At 43.7% G+C, this 25,329-nt stretch overlaps 1 protein-coding gene across 2 annotated transcripts; it reads left to right on the top strand.

The window, feature by feature from the left end:
* Positions 1 to 569: 569 nt before the first annotated feature.
* Positions 570 to 24,404, top strand: GTF3C4 (general transcription factor IIIC subunit 4). Of its 2 annotated transcripts, none has more exons than XR_008665239.1 (5): positions 570 to 996; positions 8,432 to 10,258; positions 13,231 to 13,361; positions 15,819 to 15,932; positions 16,826 to 16,895. XR_008665239.1 is itself a non-coding variant. In XM_055331231.1 (5 exons), the coding sequence occupies exons 1-5, from the start codon at positions 640 to 642 to the stop codon at positions 18,492 to 18,494; spliced, it is 2,469 nt and encodes an 822-aa protein (XP_055187206.1). In that variant the 5' UTR covers positions 570 to 639; the 3' UTR covers positions 18,495 to 24,404. The 2 variants fall into 2 exon arrangements, 1 of the variants encoding a protein (XP_055187206.1); XM_055331231.1 differs by lacking the exon at positions 15,819 to 15,932 and adding an exon at positions 18,430 to 24,404 and having other exon boundaries at positions 16,826 to 16,914.
* The last annotated feature ends 925 nt before the right edge of the window (positions 24,405 to 25,329 follow it).

Below are 25,329 nucleotides of genomic sequence, written 5' to 3'. Positions count from 1 at the left end.
CGCCGCGAGGCTCGCACCCACGTGGGCGGCGCGCGAGGACCCCGCGCAGCTGCCCCGCCGGCTCCTGCGGCCGCGCCGCTTCCGGCCCCCGAAGGGCCCACGGGCCGCGGCGCCCGCTCGGCCTGGCGTCCCTCGCGGTCCGGCCGGCGGCGGGCGATGCCCCGGGACACCCAGCCCTGGGGCTCAGGCTAGAGGAGTTCTCTGAGAAACCAGGCGCCGTGTGCCTCCTGGGCAGCGTTTCCTTCCTGTGCCGCCCGGCTACCGCCCCCTCGGCACCAGTTCCCCGGGCGGTGTCCACAGGGGCCCGGGGCGTGGTGGCCCGGAGACGGGGCCCTGCAGGAGGGCCGCCGCCCCCGGCCCACCTCGGCCGGGCCCAGGCGCTGCTCCGTCCGGCCCGCGGAGGCGGCGCGCTTTCTGGACAGGCAGCGCCTCGGCCACCTGGCAGGGCTGGGTCGCCTAGCAACGGCGGGGTCCTTCCTGGCTCGGCGGCGCTCCGGGCCTGAGGGGAGAAAGCCGCGGCGGAGGGCGCTGGGGGCCGGCGGCTGCGGCGGCGGCGGCGGCGGCGGCGCAAGGGGCGGCAGCGGGACGGCGGCGCGGTGTTGGCGCGCCCCGGCATCCCGCCTCTGCACCCGAGGGGAAATGAGCTCGGCCGACAAGGCCCGGGTGGGCCCCGCGGCCGACGGGCCCGCGCCGCCCGAGGAGGACGAGGGCGAGGGGGGCGGCGAGGCGGGCGGGAAGGGGCCGGCGGCAGAGGCGGCCCCCGGGCCCAGCGCGGCGTTCCGCTTCCTGGTGACTCGGCGGGAGCCGGCCGTGAAGCTGCAGTACGCAGTGAGCGGCTTGGAGCCGCTGGCCTGGTCGGAGGACCACCGCGTGTCGGTGTCCACGGCCCGCAGCATCGCTGTGCTGGAGCTCATCTGCGACGTGCACAACCCGGGCCAGGACCTGGTCATCCACCGCACGTCGGTGCCCGCCCCTCTCAACAGCTGCCTCCTCAAAGTAAGTCACCCCCGGGGCCCCCGCCCTAGGGTCTCCTCTTGCCCCTTCCCGCAGCGGCGTTACCCGGCCCCCGCGCCTATTCCGGGGCTCCCCCTCGTCGGTCCAGAGCTTGGGGCTGAGCGGCCGGGGTCGCCGTATTTTAGGGAGAAAACAAAAGCGTGGCAGCCGTTTGCGCCCGGTGTTCCAGATCGCCCTCCCCCTTGCGACGCGCACAGGTATCCCGGGAGGTGCGGTCGCAGCCGGGTCCTTCCTCCGCCCCGGCGCCTGCCCCACTGCTGGCGCGGAGGACTCTCCGCGGTGCTTTCTGAGACTCCACCCCCTTTGACCCAACCCCAGACCTTGCCTCCACAGTTGCTCCTATTGTCTGGAATCGACTCCCGAGGCCCTTGTCTGGCTTTGTTTACTGTGACGTGCCCTCCTCCCCTGCCTCTTCTGCTTTGGAGAAGAAAATTTGGTCCTTTTCATTGCCTTAGCTTTCTTAGCGACTTTATCATACGAATGTTCCATCTCCCCTTGAGCAGCTTGAGCACTCTAGTTTTTTGTTTTTGTTTTTAATAGCAGAAAGTCTTTGGGACGGGGAATGAAAAGTAAAGACTGGCAATAAAGGCAATTCTTAAACTTCAAGGCCTTTTTGTAGAGTTAGGGCTTTCGGCTTCGTAAACACTTAAGTTTGCTTTCAGAACTTTAGGGTTCCTGGTTTGACTATTTTAATGTCACCACTTTCAAATTTATTTTTTTCCCCCGAGTAGTAAGTCATATTGTTCGTTGGTGGGTTTAAAAGTATGGAAACTTCCCCAGTTTCCCTTAAGTCTTTAGTACACATATATGTGATTTGTAAAAACTGGGTATTCTGTATATTCACTCATTCAGCAGACATTTGAATTAGCAGCACCATGTATCAGGCAGGTGCTGATCTAGGTTCTGGAAATAAAGCAGTGTATGAAACCAAGTCCTTGCCTTCATGGAGCTTATGTTCTTTGGCACATTATGAATGAGAAGGACCATCATGTCGTTTAGCGATAAGCAGGGTAGAGGTATGTATCTGTGCCCAGAAAATGCGTTTATGTGAAGATGAAAGGTTTGTAAACTCTTTCTCTGCACTGCCGTTTTAAATATGAATCATCAGCTGTGGGTAGGGTTCAGAGCGCCCACGCCACTTTTTTTTTTTTTAAGCACAAGAGTTTTATTTTTATTTTTTTTAAATACAGCATCTTTGTTTTCTGTAACTTTTTTAAAGTTTTTTTAAAAGATTTTATTTATTTATTCATAGACAGAGAGAGAGAGAGGCAGAGACACAGGCAGAGGGAGAAGCAGGCTCCATGCAGGGAACCCGATGTGGGACTCGATCCCGGGTCTCCAGGATCACACCCTGGGCTGCAGGCAGCACCAAACCACTGCGCCACTGGGGCTGCCCAAGCACAAGAGTTTTAAACAATTGAGTTAAATCACTGGTAGACTGATATGATTAAACCCTGTGAGATCTTCTTGAGAAGATACGAACAAATTGGTTCGGGTAGACAGATATTGGTAATACTGTGAAATTGAGAAACCAGGAGGGAGGCAGAAGAAAGGGGCTTTAAAAGGTATATCCTTACTATTTCTAAGAATGTTCATGTGCACATGAACTAGAGGAAACTTTGAGTGTATGTGTCCAACATGGTCCAGATTTAATACTTTAGCAAAGAGAATTTTTTTAAGGGGGTGAGGGATAGGAGGGGCAAAGGAAGAGGGAGATTCTTAAGCAGGCCTCATGTCCAGCACAGAGACCATCTCCGGGCTCAGTCTCACAACCCTGAGGTCATGACCTGAGCTGAAATTGAGAGTCGGGATGCTTAACCGACTGAGCCACCCAGGTGCCCCTAGCAGAGAGAATGTAAAGAATCGAAGGAATAGTGAGGGGAGGCTCTTATATCAAGTGTTATCTGGTGTTGAATCTGAAGGAGATCTGAAAGAACATAGGATTTGGTTCATAAGAGGAGTAGAGGATCCCTGGGTGGCGCAGCGGTTTAGCGCCTGCCTTTGGCCCAGGGCGCGATCCTGGAGACCCGGGATCGAATCCCACGTCGGGCTCCCGGTGCATGGAGCCTGCTTCTCCCTCTGCCTGTGTCTCTGCCTCTCTCTCTCTCTCTCTCTCTGACTATCCAAATAAATAAATAAATAAATAAATAAATAAATAAATAAATAAGAGGAGCAGAGAAGTGGCATCCACGTAGCAGGAATGAGGTGTCCATCTTATTCACAAACATAATTAAGTCATGGACATACTTTATTGTTAGGGTAAGTAATGATGGATCAACAGACAATCTCTTCTAGAGAGAGAAAGTGAGGTGAGGTCAATTTGGGAACTTCAAAGGTCAGTCTGAAGAAGTTGGCTTCAATCTAAGAAGCCCAAAGGTGCTGTAATAGTTTCATAAGAATGGATTGGCCTGGGATGGTTCAGGAATACGAATCTGGTGGGCCTAGGAGTAATTTAAGGATTGTTGAGGTCAGTTTAAAATAGAAGGTACGAGATTGGGCTTTGGCTCAAAATAGCAAGATAGGCCTGTCTGTAGGAGGGGGATGATAAAATCTGTGTTGTTTCAACTTTTTTTTTTTCCTTCCCTTCTGAGAGAGAGAATGTGTGTGTCCAAAAAGTGGGAGGGGCGGACAGAGAGAGAATCCTAAGCAGGCTCCACACCCAGTATGGAGCCTGACCTGGGGTTTGATCTCATGACCCTGAGACCCTGACCTGAACCCAAATCAAGAGTCTGATACTTAACCAGCTGATCCACCCAGGGCCCCTAGACATCTTGGAAGATTAAATACAAATACGTACATGTATGTATGTGTATATACGGATTTGTATACATGTATATATGCACAATCAGTACGGTTCCTGGCATGCTGTAAATACTAAGTAGTAAATGCAGTCCTACAAGTATGAAGGAATAAGGGTCTGGATTAGTACTAGAGCTGTGAATATGAAGATTTACATAATCTTCTGATAAAAATTGGACTCTTACTGGTTGCACAATTGTCTAACAAGTAATAGGAATTTTTTTGTATTCTGCTTGTAATTGGTAGATAGCTTGCCTGAAGTTAATTAGTGGCATCTTTCCTTCCTGTACTGTTCTTTGGCATGCGAATCACACAAACCATCCATCAGTTAACAGTCTTACTAGACTAGGACCATTTGGTGAATGAATGCCGAGTTGTCCCTGCAATTATGAAAGAGGCCTCTGTGGGGTAAATCCGGGCTGTGATGGTAGGAATGTAAAGAAGTCTGTGTCAGTACTTTGATGGCTCTACCCATTGGCAATGCCTAGGGATTTAAACTGCTCAGTGCTGTCCAGCTTGCCTTTGCTCTGACACAAAAGGTGGTCATTCTGCAGCTTGGACCCAGTTTAGTGTATGGCACTGCTAGAAGGCTAGATGCTAAGCTCCTCGGAAGCTTTTGCTTTTATGACCATGTTATTTAGATTATGAATTTCTTCCAGGAAAATATACAGTTATATAATAGTTCAAATATGATCTGCTATTTGCAAGTTACTATGCTGGACACAGGTTATAGGATATCAAGGAGGATGCTATAAGTGAATGATATGAAAAGGAATAAAATTGTGATCTAAGAATAATTTGCAGTTTTTCTTCCCATTGGACTGCTGATTTAGTGAATCATCTAGTTGGGCACAATTCCAAATTCTAATAACATTTGTGTAACTCATTTTATTCTGCATGAATCATTAGGAGCATGAGAAAGTTTTAACATCATCGACATTAAGTTAACTCTTGGCTGTCTTTGGAATCCTATTCCTGCCTTCAAGAAGTTTCCTGTCAAGTGGCTTCAAGTGAATTTCTATTCATTAGGTACTTACAAAGGATTTAGCTATTAGCAGTAATACTGGCCAACTTGAAACAGGATAGTATATAATGAAATGATTGGCTGGGTCATCTGGGAGCTGGACTCCTAGGTGGTGTGCTCCTTGGCCATCTGAGTACATGGCTTAATTTGATGGCTGGTTTTGTGATATGGAGACTTAGAAGAGCAGTATACTCATTCAGACTAATACATCAGAAATTACTACACAAAACCATGCAGGTTTTCTCTACTGTTGAGATCCAGGCAATGAGTGAGACCAAGGGTTGCTTTCATTTCATCACTGTTTGGGTTACAGGTCCTATGAAGTTTACTTTTAGTTCTATAGCTTTTATTTATAGTAAATTTACATATTGTAAAGATTATTGCTTAGTGTACAGTATTACAGGATTTGGTGATTTTTTATATTTACCCTTCATTTGGTGGACAACTTTATGTCCACCCTGCATTTTGCATACTTTTATTAAGCCTCATTAAATTTAACTTTTACTTAATCCTTAGTATTCATACTCCTCCTTCCCCTCTCCTCATCAGTAACATCTGTTGACACTTATAAATAGATGCTTTATAGGCGTCTGGTGGCTCAATCACTAGGGACTCTTTGATCTCAGGGTGGTAAGTTCAAGCCCCAAGTTGGGCTTTGACCCTACTTAAAAGATATTTTACGTGTATTGACTTATTTAACCTTCCTAACTCTGTGAGACACGTATTATTGTTCTCTTTTTATAAATGAGAAAATTAGGGCCAGACGGTTAAGTAATTTGTGCAGGGCCGCAGGGCTAGTGTGTGATAGAGTCAGGATTTGAACCCAGGTAGTCTGGCACTACAGCACAGATCTTAGGTTGTTACGCTGTGCTTCATTCTATCATATTTCAAATTTTATTTATGCATACAAAGCTCTGGGCTTTGATTAGCATTCTATTAACAGGCTAGCCACCTACACCTCTGTTTAATTGGAATTTCTAGTTTGTATTTCTCTGGCATGTCCATAAGTATATCCAAGAGGCTACTTTAAATGTCTTTCTAAATCAAGATATACTGTGCAAGACACCGTTTCCAGAGTATTATTTAGGACAATAAAAGACGAGACCACCCCAAAAAAGTTCTATTGTTTAAAAAAAAAAAAAAGTTTGGAAAACCCTGGGTAAGTCCCTCAATAGCTCCCTGGCCAGGGTACTTAATGTGTTCCTGAGACTCTTCAAGGAGGAATGATGTATAACATACAACGTTCTCAAGACTTATTTGGCCACGGAACTCTTTTGGACAATTTAAGGGAGTAGTGTCTGTGTAACATGCTTTAGGAAAAGTTAGTCATCTAATTAATTTGTTGAATGACTTTTATATCTGCTTTTCTATATTATGTCGTTTAGTAGGAGTTTTAGCAGAAAAGAGAGTAAGATTAGATTTTTCCAATTATCCTAATCTAGTTTCTAATCAACACTTCTGCATACACAAATGTTTCTTTTTCTTTTTTTTTTTTTTAAGACTTTTTTAGGGTACCTAGGTGGCTCAGTCATTTAAGTGTCTGCCTTCACCTTGGTCATGATCTCAGGGTTGGGCTCCCTTTCCCTCTGCTCATGCTCTCTTGCTTTCTCTTGTGTGCTCTCTCTCTCCCAAGTAAATAAAAAAACTTTTTCTTTTTTTTTTTTTTTTAAGATCTATTTGTTACAGAGCACAAATACAAGCAACTGTGTTAAGAGGTGGGCAGAGAGAATCCCAAGTAGACTCCCCACTGGGCACAGAGTCCATTGTGAGACTCAGTCCTACAACCCTTAGGTCATGACCTGAGCCAAAACCAAAAGTCAGACACCTAACTGACTGAGACACCCAGGTGCCCCCACAAACCTTTCATTTGTTAATAACTGAAGGATTTTATTCTTTGGCAGGCTTAATGGTCTATAGTATTTGTTACCTATTTTCCATTTGGGCTATATATATATATTTTTAATGTATTTATTTATGATAGTCACACAGAGAGAGAGAGAGAGAGGCAGAGACACAGGCAGAGGGAGAAGCAGGCTCCATGCACCGGGAGCCCGATGTGGGATTCGATCCCAGGTCTCCAGGATCGTGCCCTGGGCCAAAGGCAGGCACCAAACCGCTCCGCCACCCAGGGATCCCTGGGCGATATTTTAAAACTGTTTAGTGCACTCTGGTTTTCTGACACATTCTCACTTTTCCAAGTTTTATCAAGTTGTTTGGAGTTCAGTGTCTTCCAAAGTTTTCCTGTGTCTTGGAGTGTAATTCCTTTGGGTTTGGGGACTTAAACTCATTTAACAGGACTTTTATTATATCCGTTTTTGTCTTAGGCTTGAATTCCTTTGTAATCACGTAATATCTACCCTTTCCAGTGTGAGGATCAGCCTCTACATAAAAGGAGATTGTCACTAAATCTGAAAGATTCTGCTTTCTTTCTCTGGATCCATTTCTCTAAAGACAGTGGGGTCAAGTCCTTTCCTCTTCCTGCTTTTGCACATAACAGAAGGCTTAGTTCAGTTGATTTCTGCTTTGTTTTGGCTTCAGCCTTCCTGGCTCTGGATCACTTTTTTTTTTTTTTTTTTTAAGATTTTATTTATTTATTTTACAGAAAGAGAGCAGGAACAGGGGGCGGAACAGGGGGCGGAGCAGGGGGAGAGGGAGAAGCAGACTCCCTGCTGGGCAGGGAGCTGGATGTGGGACTCATCCCAGTAACCTGAGCCCAAGGCAGACCTTTGATTGAGCCACCCAGGAGCCCCATGGATCACTTTCTTTTGATCATTTGTCTTTTCCTTTGTTTTTAATGTCCCTTTAAAATCTTTTTAAAGAGCTTGCCATTGTACAGCCAGGTACTAAATAAATAGCCTGCTGATACATATCACAAACTTGGAGAAGGGAGAGATGGGTGAAAGCCAGAAAGATCTCAGAAGGCTTCAGAGAGAGAATTAGACCTTGAAGGATGGATGGGATTTAGATAGGAAGACAGCATTCCAGACAAGGGCGCCAACAGAGGCCAATGAGGGGGAATATTCAAGGAATAGCAAGTAGTCTAATCAGAGTGGACACTATTCTGTAGAATCAGTGGACAAAGCAATTGGAGTTGGCTTTCAACATAATTTCTAAGTGAAACTTTAAATAGAAACTTAAAGCTGACATTTGTATCACAAAGAAATTGTAAAAACCCAAATATCCAATTGTAACAAAGATGTATATGGATATTGTTTTCATGAATACGTGACATGTTTATGGTTTTGTAACTAGTTCAGCTAAATGCTCTGTTGACTCTTAAGGATCAAGTACATCTTTGTCATGACTATTGCTTATGGCAATTCTAGGAAGAATATGGGAACCATGCTTTGAATACTGGCCACATTTATTTCTGACCCTTAAAAAAAGTCTTTGCTTTCTGAGTAAGTACTCGTTTATTTTCAGACATGTACTTGATCTTTTAAATGTGTATCTTTCAAAATTAACAGAATTGATGCAAAATTCCATGTGTATTAACACGACCCAGTTAATACTGATTAATCAGTACCCTGAGTAATGTACATATATTCCTTTTAGAGTGAAATGTTTAATAGGTTTTGTATCTCTTCTTTTCAGGTTGGCTCAAAAGCAGAAGTTGCTGAGTGTAAGGAGAAATTTGCCACCTCGAAAGACCCCACAGTCAGTCAGACTTTCATGTTGGACAGGGTGTTCAACCCTGAGGGGAAGGCGTTGCCACCAATGAGAGGATTCAAATATACTAGTTGGTCCCCCATGGGTTGCGATGCAAATGGCAGGTGCCTCTTGGCAGCATTGACCATGGATAATCGCCTGACCATCCAGGCTAACCTCAATAGACTACAGTGGGTCCAGTTGGTTGATCTGACTGAGATTTATGGAGAACGTCTTTATGAGACCAGCTATAGGCTCTCTAAAAATGAGGCTCCAGAGGGGAATCTTGGGGACTTCGCGGAGTTTCAGAGGAGGCATAGCATGCAGACACCGGTCAGAATGGAGTGGTCGGGCATCTGTACCACTCAGCAGGTCAAGCATAACAACGAGTGCCGGGATGTAGGCAGCGTGCTCCTGGCAGTCCTCTTTGAAAATGGTAACATTGCTGTGTGGCAGTTTCAGCTGCCATTTGTAGGAAAGGAATCCATCTCTTCTTGCAACACTATTGAGTCAGGAATCAACTCTCCTAGTGTTTTGTTTTGGTGGGAATATGAGCATAATAATCGGAAAATGAGTGGCCTTATTGTGGGGAGTGCTTTTGGACCTGTAAAAATTCTTCCTGTCAATCTCAAAGCAGTTAAAGGCTATTTCACTTTAAGGCAGCCTGTTGTCTTGTGGAAAGAAATGGACCAGTTGCCAGTGCACAGCATTAAATGTGTTCCACTTTATCACCCTTACCAGAAGTGTAGTTGTAGCTTAGTGGTGGCTGCAAGAGGATCCTATGTGTTTTGGTGTCTTCTTCTGATCTCCAAAGCAGGTCTCAATGTCCACAATTCCCATGTCACAGGCCTTCACTCCCTGCCGATTGTCTCCATGACTGCAGACAAGCAGAATGGAACAGTATATACTTGTTCTAGTGATGGTAAGGTGAGGCAGCTGATTCCAATTTTCACCGATGTTGCATTAAAGTTTGAACACCAGTTAATTAAACTCTCAGATGTGTTTGGCTCAGTGAGGACACACGGGATAGCAGTGAGCCCCTGTGGTGCGTATCTGGCCGTCATTACAACCGAGGGCATGGTCAACGGCCTCCATCCTGTGAACAAAAACCACCAGGTCCAGTTTGTTACTCTCAAAACCTTTGAAGAGGCAGCTGCTCAGCTCCTGGAATCTTCAGTTCAGAATCTCTTCAAGCAAGTAGATTTAATAGATCTTGTACGCTGGAAGATTTTAAAAGATAAACATATCCCTCAATTTTTACAAGAAGCTTTGGAAAAAAAGATTGAAAGCAGTGGAGCCACCTATTTTTGGCGTTTCAAACTTTTCCTCCTGAGGATTTTGTATCAGTCAATGCAGAAAACCCCTTCAGAAGTATTATGGAAACCCACCCATGAGGACTCCAAAATCTTATTAGTTGACTCTCCTGGGATGGGCAATGCTGAGGAAGAACAGCAAGAGGAAGGCCCTTCTTCCAAACAGGCATGTCGGCAAGGCCTTCAGGAGAGGAGCAGAGAAGGTGATCCAGAGGACCCCACCGAGGATTCGCTGACCCAGACTGGAGATGCAGGGGGCCGTGAGCCAATGGAAGAGAAGCTCCTGGAGATCCAAGGGAAAATTGAAGCTGTGGAAATGCACTTAACCAGGGAGCACATGAAGCGCGTTTTAGGGGAAGTTTACCTGCACACCTGGATCACTGAAAACACAAGCATCCCCACCAGGGGACTCTGTAACTTCCTGATGTCTGATGAAGAGTATGATGACCGAACAGCACGGGTAGGTGTGTTTTTGTTTTGTTTTTGTTTTTTAAACAGAAACACTAAAAGGTCTGTGTGCTTCATCAGGGAGAGATGATTTGAGTGGCATTCCTAACCCAACTTTTGCCTTGATATTTTATAGGTAGTTGATTGGCATGGAGTGCAGGAGCATAAATGGGAAACATGGATTAATGCAGATGACACACTCATATCAGACAGAGAACATTTCAATTCTTCCTCTCACTGCAGCCTTGATATGCCAGATTTGCAGGCTGAGATCCCCAAGCCGTGGATGAGCTGGAAGAGGCTTCATTTAGGGAGTAGTATGTGACTGGGCAGTTAGAGCAGGGGAAGTGTGATACCCCGCTTTCTTCCCTTCCTGTTTGCCAAAGGTTCTGGGGTTCTAGGGGATATGGGGGTTGGCAGCAGCACAGGGATTGTTCATATTTGGGAAGATTTGAGATCTTTTGATATAATCAGGGAGGACATGTAAAGAAAGTAAGCAAATTTTTCTCATAATGCTTCTTTTTAGAAAAACTGGGTATAATCTTTATTTTGATTTAGAAGCATCTTAGAGTCTTATCCACATGTATTCCACAGAATTCAGGTTCCCTGGTAGAACACTAGGGTTCCAAGCTTGAGGAAATGCTGTGCACTCTGTCCTCCTCCTAGAGGTTCCTAGTGTATCTTATCCTTCTAAGGATTCTGAGACTTCCTGCAGAAAAGAGACCTTTTAACTTTATGTAGCTTGTTGTCATCCTGACATCAGGATACTTTTCTTGGTGAACTAACAGCTGCTAAAATCCTGAAGAACTTGTGTTTCAGGGAACATACTTTATAACTAAAATATTCAAAAACACAAAAGCCTGTGTTCCTTTTTATTGTTAAGATTGACACACTCTCACTGCCTAAAGTCTTACTTTGAAGGTAATAAATTCAAATATTTTTATGCCTAAGTTAAACCACTCACAAATTCCTTGTTGCAGTTTCCTGTTGGAAAGTGTTTGTCTGTGTCCCCCTCTAAAATTATTACTCATAGGATAGTGGCAGTAATCTCAAGCATAGTTACGATGTACTTTCCATGTAACTGACTTTTTATCTTTGAAAGTCAACTTTTTAAAAATTGTTTCATTGTGGTCTGAATTGTGTGGAAGAGTTTTCTTGTAATCACTGTTTCACAGGACCTAGCAGGAATATTACAAGAATCTGTGAGAGATTGACAAAACATTTTAGGAAATATGTGGTAGAAGTTGGCAGTAACGGTTTAGGTAATTGTCCAGGTATGGAATGATCACGGGAAGCCACCAGCCATCATGAGGCACCAGCGGAGTCAGTTTAAAGAAGGGAAGATGGTGCCTCCGCTAATCAATATAACTGAGTTTTGATTAGAACACTGCATTTCAGGTCTTAAAAAATCCCACTTATGTGCATAAAGTGAGCCTTTTCAAAACTAGTGCATTGACCTGCTAGTAACTATGAATTGTTTCTGAGACTCTCAGATTGTGTGTTGGTGCAGTTAGACCCACAGTTTTCATTATCACCATCACTGCCCCTGCCCCAGCTTTTTTAGGCATATTTTTTCTTAATTGTTCCTGCCTGTGACATTCTAACAATACTACAGTTATCTATTGTGTGTATATTCATGATAGTCATGTGCCTAAAAGCACTTTATGAATAAAGAGGGTAAGAGTTTTTGTCCCCCCCAAGAACCAGTATTTGCCCCTTGGAAGGAGCAATGTCTCCGCCATTGGGAATGTGTGAGTTACACTAATACAGCTGGGCTTGCATGGTTGAGGCTAGTGAGAGCAAATATAAGCAGTTCTTCCTTGTGTAAAATTTGGGTGCATCTCTCCCGGAGGAATTCTGAGCAGATTTTGTCATTGTACCACTACCACGATACATGAGCTGTCTGGAAAAGAAGGGAAAGGTGGTTTTCTCTGCTGTAAGGGACCATAAATTAGAATTCTTAAAAGCTAACAAACCAAAAGGCCAAAAGCCAACGGGCTTTAAATTCGTAAATTATATGCAGAGTAGGTAAGACACCCTTCTGAGCTAGTAAGATACCCTTTAAAACTTCAGTGAACTAATTTTAGTAAATGGCTGAATTAGAGAATTCTTCCACAAGAACTTAAATGTAAATGGATTAAGAACCTTGAAGGACACTATCTCCTAGTAAGACAATGAGAGTTCTTAAGGCTTGGTGTATCCCCTGCCTCCAAATGATGTAGCCAGTGAAGGTTTTTTCCAACAAAATGGTAAAGTAGATCAGTGTTCTTTGGACTTCCATTTTTAAAGTGATGTAATCCTCATAAAGCAGAGAAAAGCAAAGCTGAGGGAGGGTCAGGGTCTAGAGTCTTCCGTGTTGACTCTCTCTTTCTGCCATACCCTGCTGTCACAGAGGGGCCCATCCTGCCTCTGTGGTGGGACTCAGTGGATACAGGCTGCTAGACTAGATTGGTCATGGGTCTTAGGGCTACCAGAAAGGGAAATTATCTTTTTAAATCCTGATTATATTTGTACTTTGTAAGCCTCTCTGAGAGAATGGATATTTGTACAATTCTACAAAGTTAATATTTCACGTAATACTTGGCCTTACAGAGATGATGCTTTTCCTTCTTAAAGTCATTACATTATAAAGGAGCTAAGTACTTTGTCTTCCAACAGAACTCTGAACTCCTTGTTTCAGGGGCTGCTAAAACAAGGCAAGTGATGAGATTTTGGTTTTCAGAACAGGTTTTCCTTTAGTGGTTAGAGTTCACCCTGTTGTCACAGGGTCATTGAATGAATTTATCCTACTCAGCCGGTCCACATGAGGTGAGGATCTAGCTTTGTTTTGTGCAGACTGTATGAGCAGCCTACGTAGAAATGCAAATCTCCCGGCTCGTGTACAGCATGGCATACAGTTTCATCCCTCCATCTTCTCAGTAGGCTTTGTCTTCGGGAGCTCTCGCACTCACGCTGCTGAACGTTGCTACTGCTTTGTCTCACTAGGTGCTGATTGGACACATCTCAAAGAAGATGAACAAACAGACTTTCCCTGAGCACTGTAGTTTGTGTAAAGAGATCTTGCCATTCACAGATCGCAAACAGGCAGTCTGCTCCAATGGCCACATTTGGCTCCGGTAAGCCATTTTAAGCCAGCTCCTGCTTTTGCTCATTTTCCAGTTTTGTATAACATAAGCCCTTGTAAAGTGTTTATCCAAAATCTCTGTTGCCCATGCCACTAGGTTGGAGAAAAGCTGCTCTTAAAAAACCAGGTGTAGACTTTTTTCATTAATCTGATTAAGGCAGGACACTCTTTAAAGAGCATTTTTTTTTACTGCTTGAGCTAGACAAGGATTCTTTTTTTTTTTTTTCTTCTTAAGATTTTATCTATTTGAGAGAAAACAGAGCATAAGCGGAGAGAGGGAGAAGCAGGCTTTCTACTGAGCAGGGAGCCCAGTGCAGGGTTCGATCTCAGAACCTTAAGATCATAACCCAGTGCTTAACTGACTGAGCCATCCAGGCGCCCAGAGAGGGATTTCTTTATATTACTATTTTCCTTTAAAATACCATTGAATTTGTTAAAATTATTACAAAAGTAACATCTGTTAAAGCTAGTGAAACATAAAAGAGCTTACATACTTTTTTTTTGGTTTAACTCTATACATAAAGGTGGAAGTCTTCTCTTGCCGTCCTGTGTCTCACTGTAAGAGGGCATCTTGGTGTGTTCAGATTTTATGGACCTGTGAGCTGCTTTCCATACCAGTGATAACTCCCCCTCTTCCTCCTGGAAGCCCCTTCATCTCCCAGCTTCCCACACACAGTCTTCCCTGATTTTTTCCTTGCCTCTGCCTCTTCCTCAGTCGTCTTTTCTGATTTCTCTTCCATCTCCTTGATGTCCATCTTGGAGCTGTTTTTCTTTTGTCAGCACTTCTTGGCTATACTCTGCTGGCTTAAACGGATAGCTTTAGCCTGAATCTCTCCCCACTAAGTCTGTACTTTTATGTCTGACCCCCTGGTCACTGTCTCTGCTTGGAAGTTTAGGAGGCATTACAAATTTGCATCCAACCTTTTCTCACTACCTCTGCCTCTATAATCCTGGTGTGAGACACCATCTTCTATTGCCCAGATTATTACAGTTCTCTCCCCACAGGGCTCCTGCTGCCTTCCTTGCCCCCTCCAGTCTGTACTCTGTGTGGCCATGATTGTGATCCTGTTAAGATTTCATCCACTCCACCCCTCTGTCTCAGAAGTCTCCTGAGGCTGCCCATTTCTGATGAGTAAAAGCCAAAATCCCTTTAGTGATCAAGGCTGCACGACCTCCCTACTCTGACCTCATTTTCTATGTTTCTCCGCCTCACTTTGCTCTCGGGGCACTGGCCTCAGAGTTCCTCAGGTACACAAGACACCCCTCCTACTTCAGGATGTCTGCCTGGATTGTTCACATGTATTCCTCAAGTGTCCCTCTATCATTTAGGCCTTCCTTCGTGGCCATGCTGCCTAGAACTGTAACACCTGCTGGCATCCCCTGCCCTCCTAGTGTTTCTCCTCATTCTTCTCTGCCTTATTAGCCTCCCTAGCAGCCACCACCACTTCATATGTGTTTTACTTTCTGTTTCTCCCTCTCCTCTGGAGGAGAAAGCTCCATGAGGACAGGGAATTTTGTTGTTTTGTTCACAGCTATTCCTAGAACAATGCCTGGTCCATGGTAGGCACCCACTTAATTTTTTTTTTTTTAAGATTTTATTTATTTTAGAGAGAGCATGGCCCATTCAATGGGGAGAGGAGAAAGAAACTCAAGCGGACTCTGCGCTCAGCTAGAGCCCGACTCAGGGCTCAATCTCTCGACTCTGAGATCATAACCTGAGCCAAAACCAAGAGCCAGATGCCCAACCAACTATACCACCCAGACACCCTCACCCATTTAGTTTTTTTAACTTATTTTTAACAGAAACAGGATTGTGCCACACATCCTATCTTTTTTTAAAGATTATTTATTCAAAAGAGAACATGAGTGTGTGAGCAAGGGATGAGGCAGAGGGAGAGAGAGAGAAAGAGAAAGAATCCTCAAGCAGACTTCGGGCTGAGTGCAGAGCCCAACTCGGGGCTCAGTCCCAGGATCTTGAGATTATGACCTGAGCTGAAACCAAGTGTTGGCCGCTCAACCGACTGAGCCTGCTACATACCCTATCTTAACAAGTTGCCAATTCTCTTCTCAAAATATTGTGGACAGTTTTTCACATTAGCACATAGATTTCCCCTCCCCCTCCTTTTAAAAAAGATTTATTTATTTGAGAGAGAGAAAGAGAGGGTATGAACAAGGGCAGAGGGAAAGAGAGAATCTCGAGTAGACTGCCTACTGAGCACAGACCCCGGCTTGTAAGGTAAGGCTTGGTCCCATGACCCTGAGATCATGACCTGAACCAAAATCAAGTCGGACACTCAACCGACTGAGCCCCCAGGTGTCCCAAGATCCCTTTTTAATGGCTGTAGAGGTTTTCACCGTATAGATGTTCCCGTATTTACTCCTTATTGATATTTCGATTTCTTCTGATTTTTACTGTGTTCTTATGCTTTTTTTCTAATTTGATTTTTAGGGGAAGAATGGGAAGCAAGTTTGTAGTAGTAGTAGGCTTGTAGTAATAACATCTAACATCTGTTGAGCACAACAAGCATGCATGGGGGCACTGCGATTGTTTCTGTTCTTACAGGTGAGGAAAGTGGGGCCTGGGGAAGATGAATAATTTGCCCAGAGTCTTCCAGGTGGTGATTGGCAGAGCTGAGAGCCTGGCAGTCTGGCTCCAGAGTTCACATGTGTCACCACTATGCATCATTGTCTCTCGATGGGTTCTTTCCCAGAAATTATCTTCATGTTTGCTGGATGGAGTTAGTGCCAGAATGTCTCGGTATAATTTCTCCATGTGAGAATGGGTGCTTGCTCTCATTCAGGTATACCCTTTCTTCCCGTATACCCACATCTTTACTCAAGGTGATCCTACTTGAACTCTTCCCCCCACTCCCCGCCCTCTCTCTCTGTATTTCTCTGTTCCTTAGTTGCTTAACTTAAAACTCACCTGCACAACCCAAATGTACTCTCTGCCATCTCCTAACATCCCACCGCCGCTTACTAGCCTGGTCCTGGTGGACTCAGTGAGTAGTCACAGGATGGAGCTGAGTCTGTGAACATTTGTTCATGTCCCATCTCTTTTATTACACCATTAATTTTGTCTTCTGTGTCTTTCAGGTTTTCCCCACTGTACTGTCAGATTCTTAGAGACAGTGCTTATACGTAATCTTAAAAATCACATACAAGAATAATTTTCCATATAATAATACACGTTCCTCTTTTTTTAACATGTCAAAAATCCAAAGTATGGACAGAATAAACTCTTTCTCAGAGCTGAAAATGGCCAAAAAGGAGTTACAGTGACTGGATTGGAAGTTTTGTATCTCTTGGCTCAGCAACCTGACCCTCCTAAGTGGGCTAGGCCTGGCCCTTCTGTGTGCAGAGGGATACACTGTTGCCGTGGACTTGAAAACTATTGATGTGCTTTACTGGCTAGTGTACATTTGACTCCCGATGATACAGTCTGTCTTCTCTCAGGTGCTTTTTAACCTACCAGTCCTGCCAGAGTCTGATATATAGAAGGTGTTTGCTCCATGACAGCATTGCCCGTCATCCAGCTCCGGACGGTGAGTGCTTTTCCAACCTTGGGTGGGAGGCACTGACTCAGCTTAGGTTGAGCTCCACCCTGCTTTGTCTTAGGCCACCAGGGATTTTGAGCAGGCTCATTCTGCGCTCTACAGTATGATCATGAAGCCACCGCTAATTAAAAAATGAAAAGTGGAATATGTCGTGTGAAAGTACATACTGCATTTTAGTGTGTAAGTAGGGCTGCAGTTTGCTATTCTGTCACTGCAGACAAATTATTCATTAAAAAAAAAACTTGTTTTGGATGACAGATATAGACTATATTTGGATGGAAATTCTGTAAACGATAAGGTATACAAAGACAGCATTGCTAAGCCTGAGTATGTCCTTGGAGTCATTCTTCAGGAGCCCCGGTGGGATTTTTCTGGTTGGTCTGCATTCTCTTTCCTGATAGCCCCAGTGACAAATCCCACATTTCTGAGATGATGAGTTGGAAAAGATTATAGACGCGAGCAAGGAATTAGTGACTTAAATAGTCACATGAACATTAGATTCATGACCCAAGGCTTAGTCACGTCCCACCCCAGCCAAATAAGCTAACTAGACATGAGCATAACGCAATTCTATACACGTTTGGGGGACATTTGTGGTCTTGATTAACTAAAACAGAAAACATTCCACATAAAACTCTGCCCTTTCTCTTGATTTTTACTCTAAACTGGCTGAGGCTGTTTCATTCTGAAAAGTCGGTGTATTGGCAGCTTGTATTCTAACTTGTTATCGTGGAAAATGCAATCATATACAAAAGTAGAAGAGTATAATAAACTGATGTGTCCATCATTCAGCTTCAGCAGTTGTCAACTCATGGCGTTTTATTTTTCATTTGTAGTCCCCCCCACTCATTTTCCTCCTCTTACTGCATTATTTTGAAGCAAATTTGGGGAACATCTAGACACTCACTGCAAGTGAGAGTAGATATAGTCTATAGACAGGAAATCAGGAAAAAATCAAAGCAAATCAGAGAAACAAGCACACTTGAGTTGAGCTACACACAGTGTTAGGGGAGAATGAGAATCTGTGGGATCCCGGAGACCAGACATGGAACAGGGCACTCAACAGACCAGGGTAGGTTTTTAAAGGGGAGAAGGTGGTGACCCAGTATAATCATGTTTTTCTCCAAGTTATACATTTGAAAAATGAGCATTACTGTAATTTTATAAAAGAATATTTTAACATTAACAGCATATGAAGGATTGCTTCCCAGAACAAAGTATGGTCCTTTCTTTCAACTGAATAAATGGAGCTCCATGAAGCACTCATTCATGACCCGTATGTTCCTGTTCCCTCAGAGGGTTGAAAATGTCACCACACGCGGAGCTTTGGGAAGCACAGATTTAGTCCAGCCTTGTGTGGAATGTGGGAGTGAGGTGCTTTGTCCGAGGACACAGAGCCAGGACTGGGTGCCTGTCCCTTTCTGCTGTGGCCCAGCGAGGGCTTAGCCCAATTGCCTGCCTTCTCTGAGCTAACACTCAATACCACTTGTCTTCCTCTCACAGATCCTGACTGGATTAAGAGGTTACTGCAAAGCCCCTGCCCTTTCTGCGATTCTCCTGTCTTCTGAACATCAGCCATGGGGAGCTAGAAAGGGCACGTACTCTGTGTCAGAAATTTCCCTCTGGCCTGAAGACATAGGATACGCTGGCTAAGCCTGGCCGTCAAGTGGGAAGGCCCTCTTCAGGAGTGTAAATAGGGCCCTGGGACTCATTCCTGACGTATGGCCTCTGTCTCTGGGGACTAAAGGATAGCTTTAAAATGACTGAATGCAGAGATTGTAAGTCATTTTGAGAGGAATGCTAGCCCCCGCTTCTTACCCAGTGTGGAACACTTATTTTTTAAGTGTTTGGACTGAAGCAATTTGAACAAAAAGAATATTCTATCATTTATGGGAACAGAATAATCTCTTCTAGAGAGTTGGAGTCAGGGCCTTGCTGGACCGGGTTAGGCTTTAATACTTGCCTGAGTCTGGAACTGCCTTGTGGCTCCCCAGAGCTTACACTGCCTGGCATGTGTGTTCAGTCTGCCAGCAGACCTGCAGAGTGTCTAAAACAACGCTTGGTCCTGATACTTTGTTCTCGACAAATAGCCACAGATCTGTATCCCACCAATTCTTGTTTCTCCTGCATACAGAAAACATTTTCATAAAACTGTTTTTAAGAGGTTGAGCCCAAGACTAAAATTGGTTTTAATGTGTCAAAAGATCAGGTGATTCTTATAAGTAAATGATTGTGACTTATTTTTTGATGAGCTCCCACGTTATCAGATTTCCTGTCCTAACTCCTTAATATGTCCAGGATATCAGGTATTGCCATTCACCCATGTTACCTCCCTGTGTCAGACTGTCATGGCCCAGATGAGATATTTGTACATAGAAGAAAAAGAATATTTTCTCCTTAAAACTTTTAGTGTTTTTAATGTTGACATGTCCAGACATTTCATTTATATCCACCAAAAGAATGTGCAGTCCATCTAGAGACTTCAGAAAACTAGAAAGTGATGGGCAGCCCAGACGTGCAGGTGCTTGTGCTCTGGTGCTACAGGTGTTGTGTGGCTTAGTTGACGAGAGCCTGCGAATTTCTTCACAGCAAAGGTCCTTGATATTTATAATACCAGGTATCTTCCTGTGGGCTGTTATTAAGAGGAGATAATAGACATTAATTGGTCTTAAAATCTAAAAAATGGACATTTGGGAATTACAGTATTCTTGGATTGCAAAAATAGCATCCTAGGGATTGGTGCTAATCAACAGGACTGTGATGCACGTGACTAGAAATGGTGCATACTGCTGGGGAGTAGGATGGGAAATACAAAAAATGTGAAATTCTCCTATTACATGCTGTCTATTTTGCCTTTATTCTGACATTTATTCCTGTCTTTGTTGGGATTCCTTATGAAAGACTTTTGTCCTTGCTTTAGAAACATTTGCTATTTGGACAAGGCGCTCACAGACACACACACGCTGCTGTGTTCTCACCCCCTCCGCTCGCACACATGGAGCTAAGAGCCCTTCAGAGGTGTCGTCAAACAGCCTGTCCTGAAATGTCTTTTGTTTCCTATTCAAATTTTTTGTTGTCTCCTGTGTTTAATTCTGTATTTGCTGGAGTCTTCTGCTTATCTTTCTCATCTTGGTAATTTCAAGAATACTGTTGATCCAGATTCTGGGTTCTGGCACATTAAATTGATTTTCAAGAAAGAGAACCAGGCGGCATTAAAATCATGAGTAACACAGCTTAGAGGTTGTGTGGTTGCACTCGCCTGTGCCTGTAGCTGTTTCACGTTACAGTAACTAACTACAACAGTAAAAATTGAGATCATGTCAAGGAATTATTGCAGTTTTCATAATCATGGGATGCTTAGTTTCACTTATTTTTTATTCCTAATTAGGGTCCGTGTCTGATTCATTCATATTGGGAAATTTGTGCTGCTGCCATTTAAAACTTACATTAAGTTTTTATTTAAAGCAGTTGTACATTTTTTGGGGAAATATACCTCTTGGGAGGTAACTAAAAGGGTCTCCTGAATTATTTTGTATGTCTTTGTAGGAATAAACATGGCAACTTTTTTACTAGAATGTGGCTTCTCTCTGCATGGGGCTAGGCCCAGTGGCATTCTTCAGACTCGTTTTGAAACCCACCACCCACCACTGCAGTCTGAGTTTCTGCATCCAGAGCAAGGAGGCCTCCCCCCTCCTCCCTCCTCCCATCCCAATGCCCTCATCCCTGGCAGCATCACAAACACAGTCCGCTTCTGATTTCACTAAGGGTCAGTGTACGTGGCAACAGAGTGCCAATCAGTGGGACTTTGGAAAAGCAGGGGTGACACCCAGAATCTTCCAGCTCATTGCTTCTCCTGGCTTAAACTTGTCATGCCCTCCACCCTTCCTAAAATGCCTGATCTGTTTAGTGGCTTTCAAGTTTATCTCGGCTGTCACTGTAAAAACTGTTTCAGAAGTGGCAGCCATGTTGCTGTGCTTCCCGGGAGTGCAGGCGCAGAGATTGTATGCAATTAGACCTTTTCAGCTACAACACAATTGCATTCGGGGAGTCTGATAGCCACACCTGTATCAACACTTTCTCTGCCTGGGGTTAATTTGTCCCTATTACTCCAGATAAGAAATTGATAGCTTGTTATGCTTGATATTCATTCTGAAATCCTCATGTGTCCACCACCCAGACTTCAAGCGGTCTCTACCTACTATTACATCTGCCAAAACTACCAATTATTTTTCAGTGTCAGGAGTTATTAGAACCACTGGCGAAGCTCGTGGTTGAGTGTGACATCTTTCTGCTTCTAAGAAGTTTTTGGGAATGTTAATGTTGAAGCATGCTGGTTGGACCTATTTGCCAGTGTCATGGGTTAATTAGGTGAAAGGAATGTTAAAGGTAATAATTAAAAATTAAAATATTTTCTTTTGTAATTACAATGCTATCAGCTAAGAAGCAGAAGTAGTTGGTTTTTATGGTGCTTGTTAAGAGGAGCACAGAAATGCTGGTTTTACACAACACCTGCTCCCCTGGCAGGTAGAGTTAAACTGCTTCAGAGTTTGGTGAATTACTGCAGCTCCTGGCATGAAACCAGGAATTACTGTCACCCATCCTAGTCTGTAGGGTCTGTTCAACCTTCTTGCTCCTGACCCCTCCGTGCTCGCTTTTCCTTCCTGATGAGGGCCTCTTGATTTCCCTTGCTCTAGCTTTCTCAGCTTCAGGACATGTCCAGAGCTTGCAGATTTCATGTTTGAAAGAGCAATAAATCAGTGATAAGATTTCTAAAATTTAAATCATGCAGTAGGTCTCTACTATCATACACAGTGTTTTTTCTCTCTAATGGTAATTGTTAGTTGTTAACTTGGTAAACTATATCTGGTCTTCTTCGAAACTCTTATTTCCCTGGCACAGTGCTCAGTAACTCTTGGCTGGCCTCTGGGGCTAGAATCTGTGAAATTTTAGCTCATTGTCACTACCCGCTGCCCTCCCCAAGCCATCGTTGCTCCTGATGAGCAAAAATGCCTGTTAAGTCAGCCGACCTAAGTTTTTTAAAGGAAAGGTAGATTCTGCCTTTTTTTTTTTTTTTAAGAGATTGGGCAGCAAAAACAGCCAATAGCTAGAGAAATAATGTCTTCAGTTAGCCCACCATGGACTGCGGTGGACCTCCTCATGGCTCTCGTGATGGATCATTAATATACCTTGACACTTCTTTCCTGTGTGGGTGGAGTTTGAACAGTTCAGTGAGACTATAGAGGGTTTTGAGTCTAACCTTTCCCCTCAAGGTTGTCTGTTTTAAAAATGGCTTTAAAAGATCTAACTGAATTGTTTTCATTTTCATTATTAGCATAGTATAGTATCAACAGCTTCAAGCAGAGGAAGACTGTGTCTCAGGTCTCATAGTTATTAAACTTTGAACTGCTCTTTCTTGAAGCTAAAAAAAGATTCTTGGAGTTAAGATCTCCACATCTGCTAACAGGATGTCTGCTGTTTAAAAGGATTACAGAGCATGTGAAATCTGACTGTCCTTAAATTCGAATTAGATCAAATTTATGGAATGTTAGAGTTGCTTCTAATGATTTAAAGTACTGTGGCATCACTATCCTGATGAAAAAGCAGGGTTTTTCAGAAGATTGGGAGCTCTTTCCCAAGGCACTGATATAAATCAGTATCAAGACTTGGAGCCAGGCTGAGCCTAGTAGACAGGATGCAGCCTTCTATCTGCATATGTACTTTGTTTTAGAACAGGGCTGTTCCTGAAAACTGCTGGGAAAACCAGTCAGTTTCATGGAGAAATAACTATAACAACATCCTATAAAGAAGTTAGTCCATTTGGTATATATGACTAGCTCTCCCTCAACCTCTTTATCTGATTAGGTGATTTCAGCTTTTCTTATCTTGCATTTTTTGAGTTATACTGTGGTGGTGGGGGGGTGTTTTAATATATAGTTCTAGTCAGCTTATTCAAAACAGTATTACATGAATTACCAACATGGGGGTGCCATTCATTCCAGGCTTGGCAGGAATTGAAAAAAAGGAAAGATGATGCTCTCCTGCTGGCGATAAAGGTGTAGGCTATCTAGGTGAAATGTCAGTGGGTTGGGGAGATTTAAATTGCAGAACTCTGAGTCTTGTTGGTTTCTGCAGTAAAAATTTGCTCGCCTCACCATCATGAAACTCTGTTACTTTCACAGAAAGAACCTGTAAGGTGGTCAGATGGACCATGTAAGAGGTTGTGATGGCTTCAAGACATTTCATGTTTTATCAGTTTTATATTTGCTGAACAGGCTGGTGGGGTTTGGGGTGTTTTGTTTTTGGTACTAGTACAAAATTAAAAGCAAAAATGGATTATTAGGTCTTTTTCAAGACCTTGACTCAGATTTGTACTTTACTGTATGAAAGGAACATGAATATCAAACCTGTTGATACAGAAATAAGACTGTATAGAGAAATAAGTCTGTGTTGTGTACAGTGATATTTTATGTTTACCCAATGCCTGTGCTAATCTTTGTGCTCTGCTTTGAATTCTATGTATGTTTACATAGGACATTTTTTTAAATAAAAAAAAACGGGCGTCTAAAAACCTAAGGTTATAGAAAGGAGATATTTTCTTAATTCTTACCATCTGACTAGGTGATGTGTTCTAGACTTTTGGTGTTTAAATAAAACTTTTTAAGAATAAGAACAGCTTTTGCTTGGAGTACCCCGCATCCAGAAAATTGGCTGCTTCTCTGCATTGTATATACATACATAGTGTTCATTATTAGATTGTAAGCTCCTCATGGGCAGGAACTGTCTGCTTCATCTTGGGCGTTCCTGCAGCACCTAATATAAAGTGCCTTGCACGGAGTAGGTGCTCCTGATTTGTAGAATGAGTAACTTCCTGCCAGCTTTAAGATGGAAGCACGGTTCCCTTTTTCCAGTGCGTTCGAAACCACAAAGACTTAAGGACCCGAGGAAGGGCAGAGTCCTTCTTGGGTTTGAACAGATATCCCAGGCTGAACCAGACCATGCTGTATCCTTAGCACTATTTAGCCTTCTTTTTCTGAAGATCACCAGTGTTCTGAGCTTTTATTTCATACTAGGGCAAAGGTTGCTGGGGCAAGTTTGAAATGGAGAAGATTATAGAAAAAATGAAATGGAGATTTTGGAGGGTATGTGTGTGTGTCAGTACACAGCCCTGTGGGGCAGTCTTACTTCAGTTACCACTAAAGAGGAAGGTAACAGGTACTCGGCTGCTTTGCCACTTAGCTGGTTGGCCAGTTTTCAAGTTAATGAAAGATCATTGGCTTTTAGCTTTTCCCCATTTTGGATGCCCTTCAATTACTCATATGATTCTAGTGTTCAGAGTCTAATCAAGTTGCTGTGAATACCCAGTGCCGGTTCTGTAAATGTGGAGTAACCTCGAATATGTTGTGTTTTGTATGCAGAGCCACTAGTATTCTCTTGGCCACTTTTTTATTCAAAATAAATAAATAACAGAATTATTTGTATATTGTTTGCATATCTTATCAGGTTCGCATGGTTTGTAGCAAAGTTTAGAAACCTCCTCAGGCCTGATGCCAGAAGCAGCGGAGGTAAGTAACACCCCAGCGTGAGCAGCAGGAGCGGAAAGAGGTACATACGTTAGAGAAATGTACCTAGAGTAATGACTCCGCCAGGATGAGTTCGGTGCGCTTTGGGTTTACTCCAGAACAAGGTACGAGGAACGTAAGGGGAAATAATGGGTAGAGCGTCAGTAGTGTGCTAAGCCACGTGTGCTCACCAGTGTCCAGCGAGTTCCTAAAAGAAGTAGGGTTTGTGGGGTTTGCACAGTGATGTGCCTGTAACCTGGCCCTGTGGAGAGCAGCCAGGAGAGCGGGACACAGACCAGGATAAGAAACTGGTTACAGGGAGCGGTAGGTAGTAAGACTCCAAAAGGACTTCCCCACGGCGACGGGCACAGTGGGAAGGCTGCAGGTGCACAGGAAGGAAGGAGCATGTGGAAGAAATGCCCTTGAAAAATGAAAACAAGACGTTTTCAGGCAAAAGTGGGAAATAATGCATCCAGCAGACCAGCGCTAAAGGAAATTCTAAAGGGTGGGTGGGGAGCAGAGGTCGGCCATGGAGGACACACCAAGGGCCCGGAGGCTCCAGAATGAAGCAGGACCAGAGCCGGGAGGCACTCCCTTCCCTAAATGCTCACCTGCTCTAGGAACAGGAAAGCTAATCCATGTGAGACTCCAAAGTTTTCTCTATAGAGTCACCCGTTGAAGAATAGTAAAAAGATTAATTATAGATTATAGATTAAGCTAATAAAGGGAGGGGATTGGACCATATTTTAAATAAGCCACAAGGCAAGAAAGGAGAGAAAATATAAACGAGGCGGGGAAAATGAAAAGCAAATAAGGTAATGGGTTTACACCCAACACAGATTAT

Source organism: Nyctereutes procyonoides, unplaced genomic scaffold (genome assembly GCF_905146905.1).
Source record: "Nyctereutes procyonoides isolate TBG_1078 unplaced genomic scaffold, NYPRO_anot_genome, whole genome shotgun sequence".
NCBI classification, from domain to species: domain Eukaryota; kingdom Metazoa; phylum Chordata; class Mammalia; order Carnivora; family Canidae; genus Nyctereutes; species Nyctereutes procyonoides.
This window is presented reverse-complemented; position numbering and strand designations above follow the sequence as displayed.

Excerpts from the sequence above, each read along its gene's own strand:
- GTF3C4 (XM_055331231.1), top strand. The coding sequence starts at position 640 with ATGAGCTCGGCCGACAAGGCCCGGGTGGGCCCCGCGGCCGACGGGCCC. Across the intron at positions 13,362-16,825 it reads AATGGCCACATTTGGCTCCG|GTGCTTTTTAACCTACCAGT; the intron begins GTAAGCCATTTT and ends GTCTTCTCTCAG. Across the intron at positions 16,915-18,429 it reads CCGTCATCCAGCTCCGGACG|ATCCTGACTGGATTAAGAGG; the intron begins GTGAGTGCTTTT and ends TTCCTCTCACAG.